The following is a 16,643-nucleotide window of genomic DNA, read 5'->3' on the forward strand; positions in this document are numbered from 1 at the left end:
CTTGGAGGTTCCTAAGCCTCTCCTCATTTTTCCGAATTCTTGTTTCTTCCTTCTTTTCTGGTTGGATGTTTCTTTCTTCCTTCTGGTCCACACCGTTGATTTGAGTCCCAGTTTCCTTCCCGTCAGTATTGGTTCCCTGTACATTTTCCTTTGTTTCTCTTAGCATAGGCTTCATTTTTTCATCTGGTTTTCGAACAGATTCAACCAATTCTGTGAGCGTCTTGATAACCAGTGTTTGTGCATCCGATAGGTTGGCTATCTCTTGCTCGCTTAGTTGTATTTTTTCTGGAGCTTTGAAGTGTTCTGTCATTTGGGCCATTTGTGGGTGTGTGTGTGTCTTGGTGCAGCTGTTACTTAAAGGGGCGGAGCCTTATGTGTTCACCAGGGCTGGGTAACGCTGCGCTGTGACGCTGTACGTGGGGTAGGGGCCGAGGGGAGCAATGGCGCCCTCTCCCTTCTCCACTGGATTTTAGTGTTTCACTCCACTACCCACAATCAAACTGGGTCCCTCTGGTGCTGGTTCCCGAGTGGGTGGGCCTGTGCACGCCCTAGGCCCCCGTGGGTCTCTCCAATGACCTCTCCTGTGAGGCTGGGAGTCTCTCCTGCTGCCGCCCCAACCCCCACGGGCGTTTTCAGTCAGAGGTTTGAGGCTTTATTTCCCTGCGCTGGAGGCCTGGGTTGCGTGGTCTGCTTTGCTCCCCGCCGTTTGTCCAGTTTATCTGTGCACGAATGTGGGGCCCCGGGGTACTACCTGCTGCTCTGCCTGCCCCATTCTCCGCCACTCTGAGTCCGGCCCTCTCTGTTTATCTGCGCGAATGTGGGGCCGCAGGGTCTTCCAGTGGTCAGACTGCTTGCCCTGTTGGTCCCACACTCTGCCAGTCTCGGTCCCTCCACGACAACGCGAGTCGTCTCTGCCCCTCCTACCGGTCTGGATGAATGTTTATTTTTTATTTCCTTGGTGTCGGACTTCCTTGCCGTTTGATTTTCTGTCAGTTCTGGTTGTGCAAGGAGGCGCACTGTGTCTACCTATGCTGCCATCTGGGTTCTCCTCATTGCCTTTTCCCATTACAGGTATTGTAGTCACCTCGTGTATTCTACGTTTGAGTATACACATACACATGCGCTTTGACAGAGTAGCTTTTGAATTTAATGCTACTCATGGACTTTTGGTCTTAATTTTGTTGGGGGCAGTTGTAGAGTCAGAAAACTAAGGCTTTGTTTTTAAAGAATAATAAAGGTTTGTAATATGTTGAAGCATTCTCTTCCCCATTAGACAAACAGTGGTAAGAAGTAAGTTATCCGGGGATGAATGATGAATGCCTTGGGAATTGTTAATTCCCTCAGAAAAGCTTTTTTACTTGATTTAAATTAAAAAACTATTAAATGTCAACAAATTGGGAGGCAAATTATTCTCTCACGAACAATAAGTGGGAATGAAAAGTTTTTATTTTAATGGTGAAAGCCAAGATTTTGAATTTTTCTCCCTTAGAAAATACCTGGTCTAATGTTGCTGAAATGTGGCTTAGCTCACTTTAATCCAATGAAATGAATTGTACTAAAGCCACGCCATTCCCTGACTAGCCGCTAATTCCTCCATGGCATACGTGGACTTTCTGTTGGCCTCCTTTAAGGGAAACTAACAAAATAATTGAATCTGACTGAGTGTTCTGTTAATGTAACAGGCTGGTGATTCCTCCTCTGGTTTAATTAATTCCATATAGAGGAGGTAGGGAGCACACCTCTTCTGTGGTCAGGAGTTTCTTTTTAAAAAGATGTGTCCATTCAACTACTCACAGTAGTTTGAAACCCAAAATCTATTGACCTGTGCATCTCGTGGGAAACTTGGTCCTCCATTAATTTAAAATTGTTTACAGTGGATAGGATCTCAGAGATTTCCAGGGTTGAAATAGAGTAGTCTTTCTTAAAGGTTCTCATCTTGCAGAGCTCATTGGAGGAAGATAGGAGAAAAATAGAAAAAGCCCCCATCCTCAAGGAAATTAAAGTCTAACTAGAAGCAGTGGCTGTATCTACTTACAAAGCCTTTTTTTCTAAATAGACAAATGTTCATTATAACTAGTGATACTCAACATGGGTTTCAATAAGGATGAGGAATAGGGCTTATGTCTTGCAGGGGTATCCAACATGCGGCCCATGGGCCTCATGCAACTCAGGATGACTGAATGTGGCCAAACACAAAATTGTAAATTAAAACATGAAATTTTTTGGTGATTATTGTATTTAATGTGTGGCCCAAGACAACAACTTCCTATGTGGTGCAGAGACACCAAAAGTTTGGGGAAAAAAGGCTTTAAAGGAAAGCAAAAACTCAGAATTGACTCCCCTTTTTTATGCACATCTCTTATTGCAACCATTCTCTCCATTTCCTCTTCTTTCCCGTTCTGTAAATATATTGCAGCTGTAGAGTTTTTAATGTCCTAGAAGATGCACAGGTACGTGGATTGCTATGCCTGGCACTCACCCAAAGGCAGACAGCATCTCTACAAGTCGTCAATTTCATTTTACCCTGGGGAGTTAGTGATTGATGTGGAAGCAAGCCTTTAGGAAAAAGACTACATTTCAAAGCTGTTGCCCCTCTATCAAACACAGATAAAGTATCCAGGCAGTTTTTAGAAGCTTTGGGTTACTTCTCACTTACACTATCCTTCACCAAAAAGGAAGTTTTTTGCCTTGTTCTTCATAGGCAGGGGTTAAGTGGTTATTTAGGTCTTAGTGAAATTCTGGAAAGCTCCCATAGGTGCACTCCATACAGTAAGGCTGATTACCAAAGAGGGCTATTTGAAAAGTGCATTACAAATCCAAGGCAATGAGAGAAATGGAAATAGGTCTTGTTTCGCATTCTTTTGCCCAAATGAATGCTTCTTTTCAGCTTATAGGAAGGTCCTGAACTGGAAGTAGACGACGAGTCTTCTGTCATACCTAGAATTCCCACTCAGTTTGGATATATCTTTGGGTGGAAATGTGGGTTGTGCAGTTTTGAAGACAAGCTGAGGAAAGAGCTGCTGCTCCTTTGCAGCTGCTAAAGGTTTGAATTTTTTCCCCCAAGTTGGATGCAGCGAGTAGTTTATTTGGTGTTATTGCTGCCACCACACCTGCACTAATGATGCCTTAGTTCAGGATCCAAGGAGGACAGGAAAAAAAAAGTTTTCTGGATCAGGTGTATCTATAAGGGATTATTTGCTGTAATGAGCAATCATTACCTTTCTGGAGCTGGAAGGAGTACAATTTGAGAGGAGGGACAGAAGTGGGAAATGTGCCTAGGCAAAGGCAGGAGTAGTGTAGAAATCCACTGCTGGCATTCATAGCCAAGTGCAGAAGGCCTAAAACAAAATTCACTCTTCCTTCCACACCCAGCCTTTGCCCTCTCCCTGTTTCCACTTTGGAAAGTCTGAAGCATGCTGGAAAGTTTTTTTCTTCCCCTTTCCTGAGCTCCCAAGTGCTGGACCTCTTGCATAACTGAGAGCACTGAGTTTTTGATGGACTCCAGATGTGGAGCAGGGTGGGGGGTGGACTGTGAGGGCAGTAGAGCTATAGTCCCTTGAGCGCTCTAACTGTGGGAACATAGTTGGGTTGGGTCTTGACACAGCAGGAGCTAGGACACATTGCACAAAGCCTTTAGCATGGGGTCAGTCATCTGGTACCTAGGCTGGGAGGACAGAGAGAAGTTGAGTACTATTTCAATTCCTTGCCCCAGCATTCGTTCGTTACCTGTGACAGGCTTGATTCCCAGAAATTCCTCCTGACCAAGACTGTAAAGAAGAGCTAGAAGTTGTGAGTTAAGAGGACAGTCTCAGGTACCCCAATCTGAGTTCTTTCCCTCAAATGCTGGGTCTTGGCACATAGGATACAACAGTTTTGGGGTTTTCTTTCACCGGAATAGCTTGAAAATTGCAGTTGTGATCTGCCTCATGCAAGGTGTCCAGAGTCAAAATACATTCATGAGGCTCAAACAGTATGAAGACAGGAAGAATAAGAGGCTCTCCGCCACCCCCTCATAGCCTAGGAGACTCTGGTACACCGCTTGCTGGAGCCTGTTCTGTTGGCCACAGCAGGCAGCTTGGAAGAACATTCTTCCCCTCCCCCTTCGTGTCCATTGCCTGGCTCTGGTGAGCTCCAGCCTGCAGCGTGGGGGCGCCCCTGCTAATGTTAGCCCTGTCAAGTGACCAAAGATTCCTGCAGTTCAGCTTCCTGTTGCTCCTGGATTAGGGGGAGAGAACACAAACTAAAGACACCGAATCTGAACAAGATTTGTCCATCCCAAAGATGACGAGTTATTTTCTGCTATCTGCCCCAGCTTGGGGTTTTTCTGCTCCCTCCAGTGCAGAAGAGTCTCTGGAATCCCTGTAGTGTGCATTAAGAAGTCCAGTCTAGCTGAATTCAGCTCCCTAGGGCCTCCCCAGCCAGTCTCCCCGGGGCAAGAGCTAATTTTGCAAGGTAAGGATCCACTGTCAGTGTAGGATTTTGGGGTGGGGGTTGAGATGAAGAATGACTAACCAGGCTATTTCTAGGCTCCTTTTTGGTTTTTAGTCCCCTCCCTGTTTTCTTCCTTATTAACCCCCTACTACTACAGAAACCTGAACTGCTATAGGATAGTGTGCTCAACTGTTTCTACAGCTTACCTCCCAATTGTAATCTGGCAGGTTGGGGTTGGAGTGGAGCTACATGGAGCTTTCTTGTGCTTTACAATTTGCATGGCACTTTATTGTCTTTTTACACCTATCCTTAGAAAAATCCGTGAAGACTGATGTGCAGGGCTGTCAACCCCATTTGCAGCTCTTCATGGTGGGGCTTGGAAGAGGGTGAGAAGGGGTGACGGGCCGACCTGGGTACCCGCAGCAAATATTCTGGAGGGGAGATTGAGTATGTTGGAAGGCTGTGACTGTGAGGTTCACTGAGAGCCAACGGAGGATTCAGGAATCTGTGGTTAAAAAGTGGGAATGGGGGACACTGGGAGAGAGACAGACAGAAAGAAAAATGTCAAAACAACCTCTAAGAGCCTTAAAGCCCTGACCGGAGTTGCTCTGTTGGTTGGGCTGGGTCGGGCAAAGCGAAGTGTCCTTTGTTCGATTCTTGTTCGATTCCCCATTAGGGCACATGCCTGGGTTGTGGGTTCGGTACCTGGACCAGCGCGCTCAAGAGGCAACCAATCGGTGTTTCTTGCCCTCTTTCTCCCTCCTGTCCCCTTTCTAAAAATAAAATAAAAGGAGGAGGGGTAGGAGGACAGCCTTAAAGCCTAGGAGTGGAGGGTGGTCTAAGACTCCGAACAGGAGGAGGAGGGGAGGGAAGAAGGGGTGTGCGTGTGGTGGTGGTAGTGGAGAGTCCAGCTGCAGAAACAAAGCCATAGCTGTGTTGGCTGGGTGTGTATGTGTGTGGGGCGGGGCGGGGCGGGGTGTGTGTGTGTGCTGCTATGAGAAAGCTGGGGTGGGGGGTGGACCTTGGGCTCCAGCCCCACAAGGGCGTCTTCTCTGGCTGGCCTGGAAGACCGGACGCGGACCGGGACGGGGACGGGGGTGGGGACTAACCCGGGCGGGACCACTCTCGCTCCACCTACTCAGCGGGCTCCCAGGGAAAAGCAACAGAAAAGCAACAGTGTCCTGAATCTGAGGCCACGGCAGCCGAGCCAGACTAAGGGGCCGGTGTCCCCTTCTCCCCTGAGGTAATAACAATCCTTCCCTCTACACCTTCCGGTCCCGTTTGGTGCGCGGCTGGGACTGGATAAGGGGAATTTCCAGGCTTGGTGAGAGCCCTCAGTTAAGCTCTGGGTTAGGTACCCCGGAAGAAACCCTTGGGGGATGAGGGGGTGCCCTAGGTGAGGGCATGGGGACAAACGGGAGTTGTGGAGAGAGGGCTCAGTAGCTCTTCTGGCGAACTGCATGCTTTTGCTGTCCCACGCCACCTCCAGAGGGAGCCCTCGTGCTCTCCCCCGGGTGGGGGGATGCTGATCCTACCCTATCAAGACTGTCCTGAGGGCACCCAGACGAACTGCTGGACACTCGCGGGGTCCCTTCTGCCTGAATCCTGAACTCCCCGTCTCTTGCCAACCGCAGGATTGAGAATCCTGCACCTGGCGTGGCGGGGTTGGGAGTGGGGGGGGTTGGGTAGCGGCTGGGAAACCCTGGGACATCTCCGCTTCTGTCCCGGGCCCGGCAGCCTTGATGGACCGGGAAGGGATGAGGAGTTGGTCTCGGAGGCATGGATGTCCGGGACCGGCTCTTAGGCGTATCTCGTACCTCCAAGGCCCTCCAAAGCCCCACGTCTTTCGGCTTTCCGGAGCCCAGAGGGGTTGCCGGAAGAGTGAGTCCCGGCTCCTTTCCCTGCGCTCGCGGTCCGTATTGGAATCCCTTTTGGAGTTCCCTGGAGCGCGGCCTGAGCCAGGTCTTCCCGGCTTCTCCTGCAGCGGGTATTGCCCGCGGATGGTAGGACGCGTAGGCGGGGTGCTGGGATGGGCCTCCGGGCCCTGAGTGGCAAGGTGCCAGCGGACGTTTCCTCCCAAGTGATGGTGAGCTGGGGCTTGGCGAGGAGACTGCAGGGCGGGCGGATACCCTGGGCGCCCAAGCGGGGCTGCATTCTGGACCCGTTAGCTCAGCGGTCCTGGAGGCTCCCGGAGGCTGACTCATCGCAACGGTCACAAACAAACAGCTCCCCACCGCGTCAGATGTCCCACACGGTAGAGAGGCACAGCGCCAAGCCTGCATCACCCACGCACATGCCACCCGCCCCCAGACTCATCGTCCTGACGTGTGAGGAACGCTTCCTCACACACCCAGAACTCAGCACACGTTCCACACACCCTGTACCCAGCGCAGCCTTCAGCACTTGCTGCTCCTGCGCTCACACACTTTCCGCTCACACGCAGCCCCTACGCCATTCACAGTCACACCAGCAGCACCCTTACATACGCAGCTCCTCAGACATGCACCTCCTTCATACGCGTAGTCCCCCTTCGAGACACACACTCGCGCGCACACACACACTGCCGCTACACCCGCGGGCTCGTGCCCACAGCTGCTTTGCAGGGAGCGGGCGGTGTCTGTGGGGCCACCCGTTTCCCCCGCGGCACAAACAAGCGGCTCCTTCTCCTTGCTCCGCCAAAGAAAGGCCGCTTGTCCGGGGGCAGCAGCGGGCGGGGCGGCCCAACACTGCGGCCTTGTCCCACCTGGCGAACACCCCACTCAGCCCGCGACTGGGAGACGTGCACTTTACCCGCCCCGCCCCCACTCCCACCCCCACCAGAATAAAAATCGGAGTCCTAGCTACGCTCACGTCTCCCTCTCCGGTTCCACGTCCTCTCAGCTGCACTCGCTCGCCCACTGCAGGGACACTGGCTGCCCTCAGCCTCCTCTGCCTTCAGCGCCCTGGGTCCCTCCCCGGGTCCCCTCCACTGCCTTCAGTGCCTTCTGGTGGTTCCCAGATCCTTGAGGACCCCTGTCTTCAGTCGCCCCTTTTCCTTCCCCTCCCCAGCTCCCTTTTTACCTCATCCCTCAGTCTCCCGCTTTCATTTTTCCTCCAGATACCTTCTCTCCTCCCCGTCCCATCCTTCCGCAGACCTCTCACTTTCCTCACCCATCAGTTCTCTTCGCCCTGGGCCTTTCCTCACCCCCTCTGGGCCCTGCTCCGACAACCTGTCCCATGAACTTCCAGCTTGTTTCCTTCGATTCCCGACTCCTTCCTCTGTTGGCCGCCCTTCCCTGACGGCGAACGTGTGCTTAGAAGGTAGGGAAGGCTGCGGGCCACAGTCACTTGACTCCCGGAACGAGACTTCGGCCGCCCTCTGGGCCACAGGTGAGGGCGGAGCGGCTCCGCAGTGGCCCCGGGAAGCACCCTGGCTGGGGCACCCGGGAGGACTTTACATCTGCGGCCCGGTTTGGAGCCTGAACCTTCTCCAGTGCCTGTTGGTTCCAGATCTTTTCGGTCTTTTCCCGGGCCTCCTTCTACCCTCGTTCGGGTGCCCAGACCCTCTAGCGGTGACCCTGGACGCCCCAGTCAGTGGAGACGGCTGGGGACCCGGTGGGGCTATTCTTTCTGTGGGACAAGGAGGCAGGAGTGGCCAGGCAGGAGCGGGTTCCCCTGCCGGCGCCCAGGCGTCTCCTCACATGCCCCTCCCTGTTGCACGTCAATTCCAGGCACCCAGGTCTCTGCTACGCTGCGCGAAGGACTGCCGCTGTGCTTCTCTCCCGCCTGTCTTGCCAAAGAGGTGGACTCGCACCGCAAGGGGCTTTTTTTGGCAGGGGGTGGGGCGAGGTTTCCCAGAAAGGCCGAGGAGATCACACAGGGTGAGCGGGGTGAGTAAATCGAGCCCGGGGTAATGGGTAGCAGCGTCAGATGGAAGCCGGGCTGCCACTAAGGAACGCCCGGGCGCCTCGCCCTGCAAGCAAGGGGTGGGGTCCGGGAACAGGGCGCCCCCAGGTGGCGGCTCTCTAACCCCTTTGTTAAGGCTCCGTGTTAGTGAGTAGGTTTTGGTGTATCTTTCCACCCTACCTAGATTAGGTTTCTGAGCTGGAGCTGCGGCCAAAGCCTCGCACCTTCCAATCTGTACATCTTTTCTTATGTTCTTTCTCTCCCTACACCTCTCTCCATATCTGTCCCTCTCCTTTCATCTCTTTATTACCCTGTCTCCTCTAATCACCCTAGTTCCCCTCAGCCTTATTTCTTCACAATCTCTACCTTCACTTGAAAGTTTTTTGGTGTAAATAAATGAACACACCCTCAGCTGCCTCCCAGGGTGATAGTGACACTTTTGACAGATGAAGAAACTGAGACTCGTGAAGGTGAAGTGACTCGTTCAAGGTCACAAAGCTCATAGTAATAACTGTCAGTTTCATTGAGGTATAATGTATATACCATAAGATTCACTTAATTTAAGTGTACATTCAATTATTTTCAGTGTATTTACAGAATTGTGCAACCATCATCACAATTTAGTTTTAGAACATTCCTGTCATGCAAAAAAAAAAAAAAAAAAAAAAGTAAAAGAAAGAAAGGAAGAAAGAAATTTTGTGCTCATTTATTTGTCACTCTCCATTCCAGGCAAGCACTAAATCCATACAATCTTTTTTTAAATCATTATTCCAGTTTTATAGAGAATGATGTGGCAGAGACAAGTAACTTGTCCAAGATCTCAAAGCTAATAAATAGTAAAGAACAGGGTTAAACACTAAATGATGATGGCTTTCCTTCACCATTTTTGTTTTGTTTTTCTTATACCCTCTTTTACATACACTGCTAATTCTCAACCCATTGTCTTTTGCTTCTCCTCCATCAGAGAATGCTGAGGGATTTCCCTGAGTGGAAGGAAATTTTTCCTGTTGCCAGTCCTGGGGAGGTATGAGGCCAACTTGGTTCTTGGTGTAGGTTAATGGCCTTTGCCTTCTCTCTTCCCAGGCAGACTTGGGATGGGCCCCAGGCCCTGTTTTTGCCTGGCCTCTCTTCCGCCAGCTTGGGTGGAAATGGTGATGGAGGTGATGTAGTACAGGCCTGGAAGGGTGGAAGCCGGTTGGGTAAAATTAGTAATTCTATGGCTAAGGCCCTTGGGCCCCACTGCCAGGGTCAGAAACTCCTTGGAATGCTGGCTCCTGCCTCAACTTCCTCTCAAAGTCAGCTGGTAGTTGGCTGGAAGAGAGAATATAGAGAAATCTTTCTTTCAGCCATATTTTTCTCAGCCTTCTCCAGTAACATTTCAGCAGCAAATTAGAAGTCCTCACATTAGCAAGTTGATCAAGAGATGGACATGTAGGCACACATAAGTACGCAAAGGTCCTTCTACTTGTTTCTCAGGTACTAAAAATGTGAGCCAGGGAGAAAGAGATGGGTGTGAAAGAGTTTTAAGTTCTGGCTCTGAAATCTATTTTACCCTTTGTTCGAAGGACCTACGCTTCTTACAGCCCCAAATCAGGTTAAGATCCCAAAAGTCCTATATTCCCAGTATTAGTCACCCCTGAGTAGTTTGTCCGTCCTTCCTTCCTTCCCTCCTTCCTTTCTTGTTCCTGATTGTGTGGGGACGAGATTGCTTTCTGGAGAAGAGAGAGTGCAGAAGTTGAGCCCTATAGAGATAGCAGGAATGGTTGAATTTCTCTTTTATTTTTTCCCAGCAAATATTTTTTAATGTTCTGGTTGAGTTTTTCTTTGTTCTCTTTTAAGAAAAGATCCTGGCCCTAGCCAGGAAGCTCAGTTGATTAAATGATTGTCCTGATACACCAAGGTTGCAGGTTTGATTCCCTGGTCAGGGCACATACAAGAATCAACCAATGAATGCATAAATAAGTGGAACAAAATAAATTGATTTTTCTCTTTCTGTCTAAAATCAATTAATAGCCCTAGCTGCTGTGGCTCAGTGGATTGAGTGCTGACCTGTGAACTGGGCCAGTCAGGGCACATGCCTGGGCTGTGGGCCCTGTCCCCAGCTGGGGGCCTGCGAGAAGCAACTGATCAGTGCATCTTTCACACATTGATGTTTCCGTCCCTCTCTTTCTCCCTCCCTCCCCCCCTAAAAATAAATAAATAAAACCTCTAAAAATAAAATCAATAAATAAAAATTAAAAAAAGAAGAAAAGATCCTACTGAGACCCCCTGGGAAAAGAGACAAAGGGAGAAGAAGAAAGGGAAAGGTTGGGGGCTCCTATCTCAGCCCTGCTACCTACCTGGCAGCCCTCTGGCTACCCGTGTCCTTGGAGAGCAGTGCCCTGGATTCACCTTTTCCCACTAAGGTAAATTTTTCCCACCCTGCTTACAGCTCCAGAAGTCTGAGGGTCCTCAGCTAGGTGCTGGGTATCAGAGGCAAGAAGGCACAGACATATAGGTTGGGCCTTATAGGGCTTTTTGTGATTACGGTGGCAAGGGCCAAGACAGGTATGGTGTGGTGTCCATGCTGTACCTGAAGGTGTGTCAGCACCTTCCCCCAGAAAACTCCTGAGCCTGAGCATTCTGGAAATGATGATGACTGGTGCTGTCCCTGCGCTAACAGCCCTACCACAGAGCCTTTTCCTTTCCCTTTCCCTTTTCTGCCCTGGCATCCCCACCTCACCTGCTTTCCGCTATGTCCCCAGGAGCTCTAGAGACCCAGGACCATGGACACTCTGGATAGGAACCAGATAGGCCCTGGATGCAAGACCCAAGCAATGTTGCAGGTGAGTTGGGTTGGGGCCATGAGTCAAGAGGGCTGTTTGGTGATGAGTTCGGTTCCTCTATCTACCCATGGTCCTGGTCCAAGCATGAGAGCAGCAATTCTCTGTCCTTCCCTAGGTCCCAAGCCTATTAACAGCTAAGTCTTTATCTGAATTAGGTTAATTGGTTTACCCAGAAAATACCCTTTGAAAGTCAGAAAGGGTTTACAGATTAACCCTCCACTGTATTTCTCCCCTCAATCCATGCCTCTGCCTTCGCTTGTGATTTAGTTTAACAGGGACAAGCACTGTCTAAGTGGATTGCCACAGACAAGTCTACAGGACAAGTCTTGATTGGCCCTCCTCTACAGTACCCCTTCTCTTACCCAGTGCCTCCCCACTTCACTTACTTTCTCCTTGTTTCTGTCTTAATAGACAAAAGGGGAAGTTAAGCCAAGAGTTGAGATAAATCCGGTGGGACGAGTTAGTGGCCTAGATTCAGATCTAATTACACTTTAGTGGAATAATGCTCTGTGCAAGATTTGTGCTAAGCCTTTGGACACCCTAAGAGACCTTTGGAGAGGGCAAGTGCTGGAGAGAGTGCTGGTGTGACTGGGACTAGAGTGTAAAGTGCTGGTCTGGAATCTCTAATGGTGCTCATCTCCCACCCCACTGACTACAGAAAGGACCCTTGGACCTGATTGAGACAGGCAAAGGACTGAAAGTGCAAACAGACAAACCCCATCTAGTGAGCCTGGGAAGTGGGCGACTCAGTACAGCTATCACCCTTCTGCCGCTGGAGGAAGGTATGTCGAGGAGCGTTCCACCTGCCACCCCTCCATCCTTACAGACATTCCTGCCCTCGGATCCAGGCATGCATTGGAGTCCTTCTACTATCTGCTGGCAGTGTTCACCTCCCCCAACTGGGAGGTGGTGCCACCACCAGTTTGCTTCCCTTGTCTTTGCCTCTCCAGACTGCCTGCCCTCTTTGGTAGATAATTTGGCTCCATGACTAGGATTAAAGATCAGTGTAGAAACAAGGAGGAGAGCATTGAAACAGGAGAACATATTGCTCATAACCAGTATGGCCAAGAAGAGAGGGGGCCCGAGTCCAGGGCAATGCCTGGCATGGGAGAAGGTACCAGTATGGAAAATGGAAGTAGGGGACAGACCTCCCAAGCAAGATAAGGCCCTGGCACAGCCCCTTCACTTTGCAGCTTCTGCCCTTCCTCTCTTCTCTCCTGGTTGCACTTGTCTGGATGTTATTACATTCTCCACATTCTCCAAATACCAGTCCTAGGGGCTCTGCCAGGGGAGGGTCTGCTCATGCAGAGGCAGTGAGGGAAGAGGCTGCACTGATGGGAGAGGGAGTGAAGGAGGGCAAGGGTTGTCGGTGGCAGAAGGGAGGGAAAAAAGAAAGAGAGAGGGGAGAGTATCATGAAGGAAACAAAGGACTTAGGGAGGGAGAGTTAGAGGGACTCAGGGAAGGTATGCGGAAAAGAAGTCCCTCTTCTTCACTCTATGGAGCCTGCTGTGCCCTCTGGGCCTTTCCATCTTTGGTCCAGAGTTTTCTATACCTGAGAAGAGCTTCTACCACCTACTGTTTCCATCAGGCTCAGGGGCCCAAAAGGGGTAGCCAGTGGTGGGCAATGATTCTCCCTGGAGTAGGAGGCGGAAATATATTTCCATTGTGGCTCTCCTTGCCCTGTTCCTGCCTCCTCAGGCTGGACAAACCCTCTAACTCAGTCTGCCTCCTGTCTTTAGGGAGAACAATGATTGGCTCTGCAGCCAAGGACATCACACTGCAGGGTCCAGGCCTGGCTCCTGAGCACTGCTACATCGAGAATCTGCGGGGCACCCTTACCCTCTACCCTTGTGGCAATGCCTGCACTATTGATGGGCTCCCTGTCCAGCAGCCCACCCGGCTCACTCAGGGTAAGGTTTGATACCTCCAAACAGAGGAAGCCTCTGTTTAAAAGTTTGTGCATGATAGGTGCAGGGTAAGACTGCTGTGGTGGTTGCCATGGTGGGGTGTTTAAGTGCATCTGATATGCCTAAACATCCCAAAACCCTCTGGCATCTAGACTTGCCTTCATCCTGCTTTTCTTCTCTGATCACTTCCATCCGTCCTCCCTACACATATGGAAAGAAGAGGTTCCAATTCCTGCTATCAAAGGCCACGGGGAATGGTGTAGTGGTCATTAATAGTTGCTAAGGGAGAGGAATTAGAGCACCGGTGAGGGGAACAATGGCATTGTACCATGATGCCAAGAGGGAGTTGTGGTCTGAAAAGCTGTAGAGGCGGGGAGGTGAGGACAATACCTTCCGGTGGGGGTAGGGAAAGGCAGAACCTGATGGCAAGATCTCAGGACATACCCACTCCTACTAAAAAACTGTTAACAGTAGTTTTTGGGTCATGAATATGGTCAGCACCCTGTTTCCCAAAGCAATTGGTCATTTGTTGTTGTAAGGGAGCTTTTAAAACTGGGCCCCTTGTTACTATGGTGACTAGGCAGGTAAGGGTTTGGCCCAGGTGGCACTTTGACAGAACAAGTGTGTTTGCACTGGGCATCAATTTGTATGGTGAATCATTACATTAGGGGAATGAGAAAAGCAGATTTGGGTCGGGGGGTAGAGGTGGGATTAACATGAGGATGGGAGCTTTGGGCTAAGCCTGACTCTGAGCAGGAGGACTGGTGTTCTGGAATTATTTTCTGGGGACCCTTATCTCTTACTAGCTGGAAGCTCCTGTGCAGTGGAAATCCCACTCGCTGCACTGTTTCCCTCTCTCCTTCTGTTCACACCGCTTGGAGTCTCTTTGTTTTTATTTTTCTTAACCCTCGGTTGAGGATAAGTTTATTGATTTTAGAGAGAGAGGAAGAGAGAGAGAGAAACATCTATGTGAGAAAGAAACATCAATCAGTTGCCTCCCCCACACACTCTGACTGCGAATCAAAGCTGCAAACACAGGACTCAGGAGACCCACACTTTCTTCTTGCCCTTGGGAGTGTCACGAGGGTGGGAGGGACAACTGATTTCAGGGAGTCAGGCCCACCAGCAGCAGCAGGCAAGCCCTTGTCTCCTTCAGGGCTTCAAGGTCTCTGACTCTGAATGAGAGGAGGAACCCCCATACTGGGACATTGGCTGTGATGCCACCTGGTTGCTGACAGTCTTCTTCAATCTCAAAGAGAGCATCTTCTCCAAAATTTGGGTGCATGGAAGTGAGACACAGCATCAATGCGAGGAAAGGGAAGTGTTCAAAGAAAGCTAGAGAAATCTCAGCCCTTACTCCCCAAGCCCCAAATCCCTCACATTTATGGGCAAGAACATTCTTCTCCTATGTTGTGAGCAGGGTGGAGGAACCAATGTTCTGTGGCTTCTCTTGACCAGTCTTCCCAGTGCATCATTTAGCTTCCTGAGAAGAGGAACAGCCTGGGCCAGATGGAATTCTTAGGCATTTCCTGTGACACCCCCCGCCCTGACTCCCAATTCTTCCATAGCCAAAAGCCCACCCTGCCAAGTATGTACCCTCCCACTCTCTTCTGAGCCTAACCCCCCTTCCCTTTCTGACCCTCCCATCCCTATAGCCTTCTTGTCTAGGTTAGCCTGTCCCAGAAGCTTGGCAGCATGGGGAGGGGTAGACAGAGGCACAAAGGAATGGGTGTTTTTCTCCCTAGCACTCTCCCTCCTCTGGGCTCCAGGAGCTGAGGGTTTCCTTGTCTCATCTCTGGAGCAAGGCATCTAGCCCAGCCCTGCCTGGCCTCACTCCGGACATTCCTGGGAGTGCGTTTCCCTGGAAACTGAATGACTCGGGGGTGTATATGCTATCTCTGTGCATCTATGTAATTGGAGTATGTTTATGTATCTCTGGATGTGTTTGTGACTTTGGGATTGTGTATCTGTGTTTGTGTCTTTCCTTGTGTTCGGAGTGTTCCTATAGATCAGAGTGTTCACGTAGGGGGCAGGAGTGAATCCAGGACTGATGGTACCAAAGTGTCCATGTGTGTATTCTTATGTGTATATGAGAACTTGGCCACATGCCTATCTTTGGGCATATGTGCAAGAGGATTATTTTCCCTGTCTTGTTCCCCTGGACCAGCCTTGTAGAGGGGACCCTCATCTTTAAGAAACAGAGGGCTAACCTAGAAATAATAAGGAGCCCACTCTGGCTGGGCCAGGCCTTAGATGGATCATTCTGGGCACTGTGCTCAGCCCTTGGCAACTTAGTGAGGCACACAACATGACTGGCAGACACTGACAGGCTCTTCCAGCAGGAATATGCCTGGGCTGTGGGTGGGGGGAGATAGGCAGAAAGCAGATGCCAACCTTTAGATAGAGCTATGGACGTGGGAGCCTGAAGTGAGGGACCCAGGGAGCTCTTGATTCCACTCCTGTACCTGGGTATTTTGGCACATCCTGTGCTGCCTTCTGTACAGAGCAAGAGGTGGAGCTGGGACTAGGACCAAGGAAATGAGGAGGAACCTCCATCTGCCCTAGGCTGTCCTACCCTGGGACCACAGGGCCAGGCCACATGAAAGATCTGGAAAGGGACCAAGTAGGGGAGGGCCCAGAGAGCCACACACTCAGGGCCCAGGCTGCCTAGACAATAGGTCCCCATCTACCACCAGCATTTTCTTCCAGCCCTTGTTTCCATGTTTCCTTCACTCCCTAAGCCTCTCATTGGTGGGTAGAGGCTTGTGTGAGGGCCATCATGGGAAGCTCTCTGGAACATGGCTGGGGAGCCAGAATTCCTGGGTTATCTGGCTGCCTCCCTCTGGGATCCAGGACACTGAACCTTTTCCCCTCCCACCCACAGTTATGTCTTCTGTAAAATGGGAGAGAAGCCTCTAACTGTTCTCTAATACTGATCAAGATCTTGACTAATAAAGCTCAGAGGAAGGAGGAAAAGAGTAAAAGCTCTTAGCTCCCCACTTCTTGTATCTGTCTTCTGCCCTATATCTCACTGGTGGGCATTCTCTGTGTCTGTCTGGGTCTGTCTAGCTGGCCATCACGGTTTCTAGACTGATGAATCACTCTTCCTGAGGAGATTTTCTTTTTAAAGGCTTCCCCTGTTTTGTATTTAACCCTCTATGGTCCTTCCTTTTTCCTTCAAAAGGGGAATAAGATGCACGTGCACATGTGTTTCAGCACGTGTATAGCAGTGTGGGTAGGTGTTCAGTACGGGTAGAAAAATCACTTGATTATTCCTCTAAGGAGGCTGACTTTTGATTTCAACCTGGAGTCTTTCCACGGACTGCGTGAATGGATATCTGTGCCTGAGTGAGTATGTAATAAGAGGGGGCTTGGTGCCTGTGGGGTTGTATATGTGAGAATAAATGTGTGTGAGAGACAGGGCATGTTTAACTGTAATGTTTGAGTGACTCAGAGTGTGTGTAGCTTAAGTGGTGTCTGTGTGAGCAATTGTTGATGTATATGTGAGAGCAAGTATGTGGGGCTGTGTGAACTCTGAGCATATCAAGTGTGTCTGAGATGTCTGAGAAAACAGTGTGCCCCTTATGGTTCTAT

At 50.4% G+C, this 16,643-nt stretch overlaps 2 protein-coding genes across 18 annotated transcripts in view; one reads left to right on the forward strand and one right to left on the reverse strand.

Moving 5' to 3' along the window:
* Positions 1–143: 143 nt before the first annotated feature.
* LOC123480800 (uncharacterized) lies at positions 144–8,085 on the reverse strand. 3 transcript variants are annotated; one of them, XR_008426848.2, is made up of 3 exons: positions 6,249–8,085; positions 4,638–4,965; positions 144–4,215 (listed from the first exon to the last, which is right to left on the reverse strand). XR_008426848.2 is itself a non-coding variant. In XM_053924221.2 (3 exons), exons 1-3 carry the CDS (start codon positions 6,583–6,585, stop codon positions 4,741–4,743), a joined length of 630 nt encoding a protein of 209 aa, XP_053780196.1. In that variant the 5' UTR covers positions 6,586–8,085; the 3' UTR covers positions 144–4,740. The 3 variants fall into 3 exon arrangements, 1 of the variants encoding a protein (XP_053780196.1); XM_053924221.2 differs by adding an exon at positions 5,137–5,204 and having other exon boundaries at positions 144–4,965; XR_008426847.2 differs by having other exon boundaries at positions 144–4,965.
* Positions 5,530–16,643, forward strand: part of PHLDB1 (pleckstrin homology like domain family B member 1) — a 48,459-nt gene continuing 37,345 nt past the window's right edge. For 3 of the 15 annotated variants that reach the window (XM_024570835.4, XM_024570839.4, XM_024570838.4), the window contains exons 1-4: positions 5,534–5,674; positions 11,061–11,141; positions 11,800–11,923; positions 12,882–13,052. In XM_024570835.4, coding sequence (XP_024426603.1) covers positions 11,082–11,141; positions 11,800–11,923; positions 12,882–13,052 — 355 coding nt within the window. In that variant the 5' untranslated portion in view covers positions 5,534–5,674; positions 11,061–11,081. Of the gene's footprint in view, positions 5,675–7,677; positions 7,801–8,141; positions 8,301–10,547; positions 10,722–11,060; positions 11,142–11,799; positions 11,924–12,881; positions 13,053–16,643 lie in introns of those variants that run through there. The other 12 variants (XM_045204029.3, XM_053924219.2, XM_071221498.1 and 9 more) reach the window with 12 other exon arrangements.

The sequence above is a fragment of the Desmodus rotundus genome, chromosome 5 (assembly GCF_022682495.2).
Source record: "Desmodus rotundus isolate HL8 chromosome 5, HLdesRot8A.1, whole genome shotgun sequence".
NCBI classification, from domain to species: domain Eukaryota; kingdom Metazoa; phylum Chordata; class Mammalia; order Chiroptera; family Phyllostomidae; genus Desmodus; species Desmodus rotundus.

Bases quoted from the DNA above. Each gene is read 5' to 3' on its own strand.
- LOC123480800 (XM_053924221.2), bottom strand. From the start codon at position 6,585: ATGCAGCCCCGCTTGGGCGCCCAGGGTATCCGCCCGCCCTGCAGTCTC. The intron at 5,205-6,248 runs GTACGAGATACG...TTTTATTTTTAG, and splicing joins GGCTTTGGAGGGCCTTGGAG to AAAGGGGACAGGAGGGAGAA. The intron at 4,966-5,136 runs GTACCGAACCCA...TCTCTCTCCCAG, and splicing joins TCTTGAGCGCGCTGGTCCAG to TGTCCCCCATTCCCACTTTT.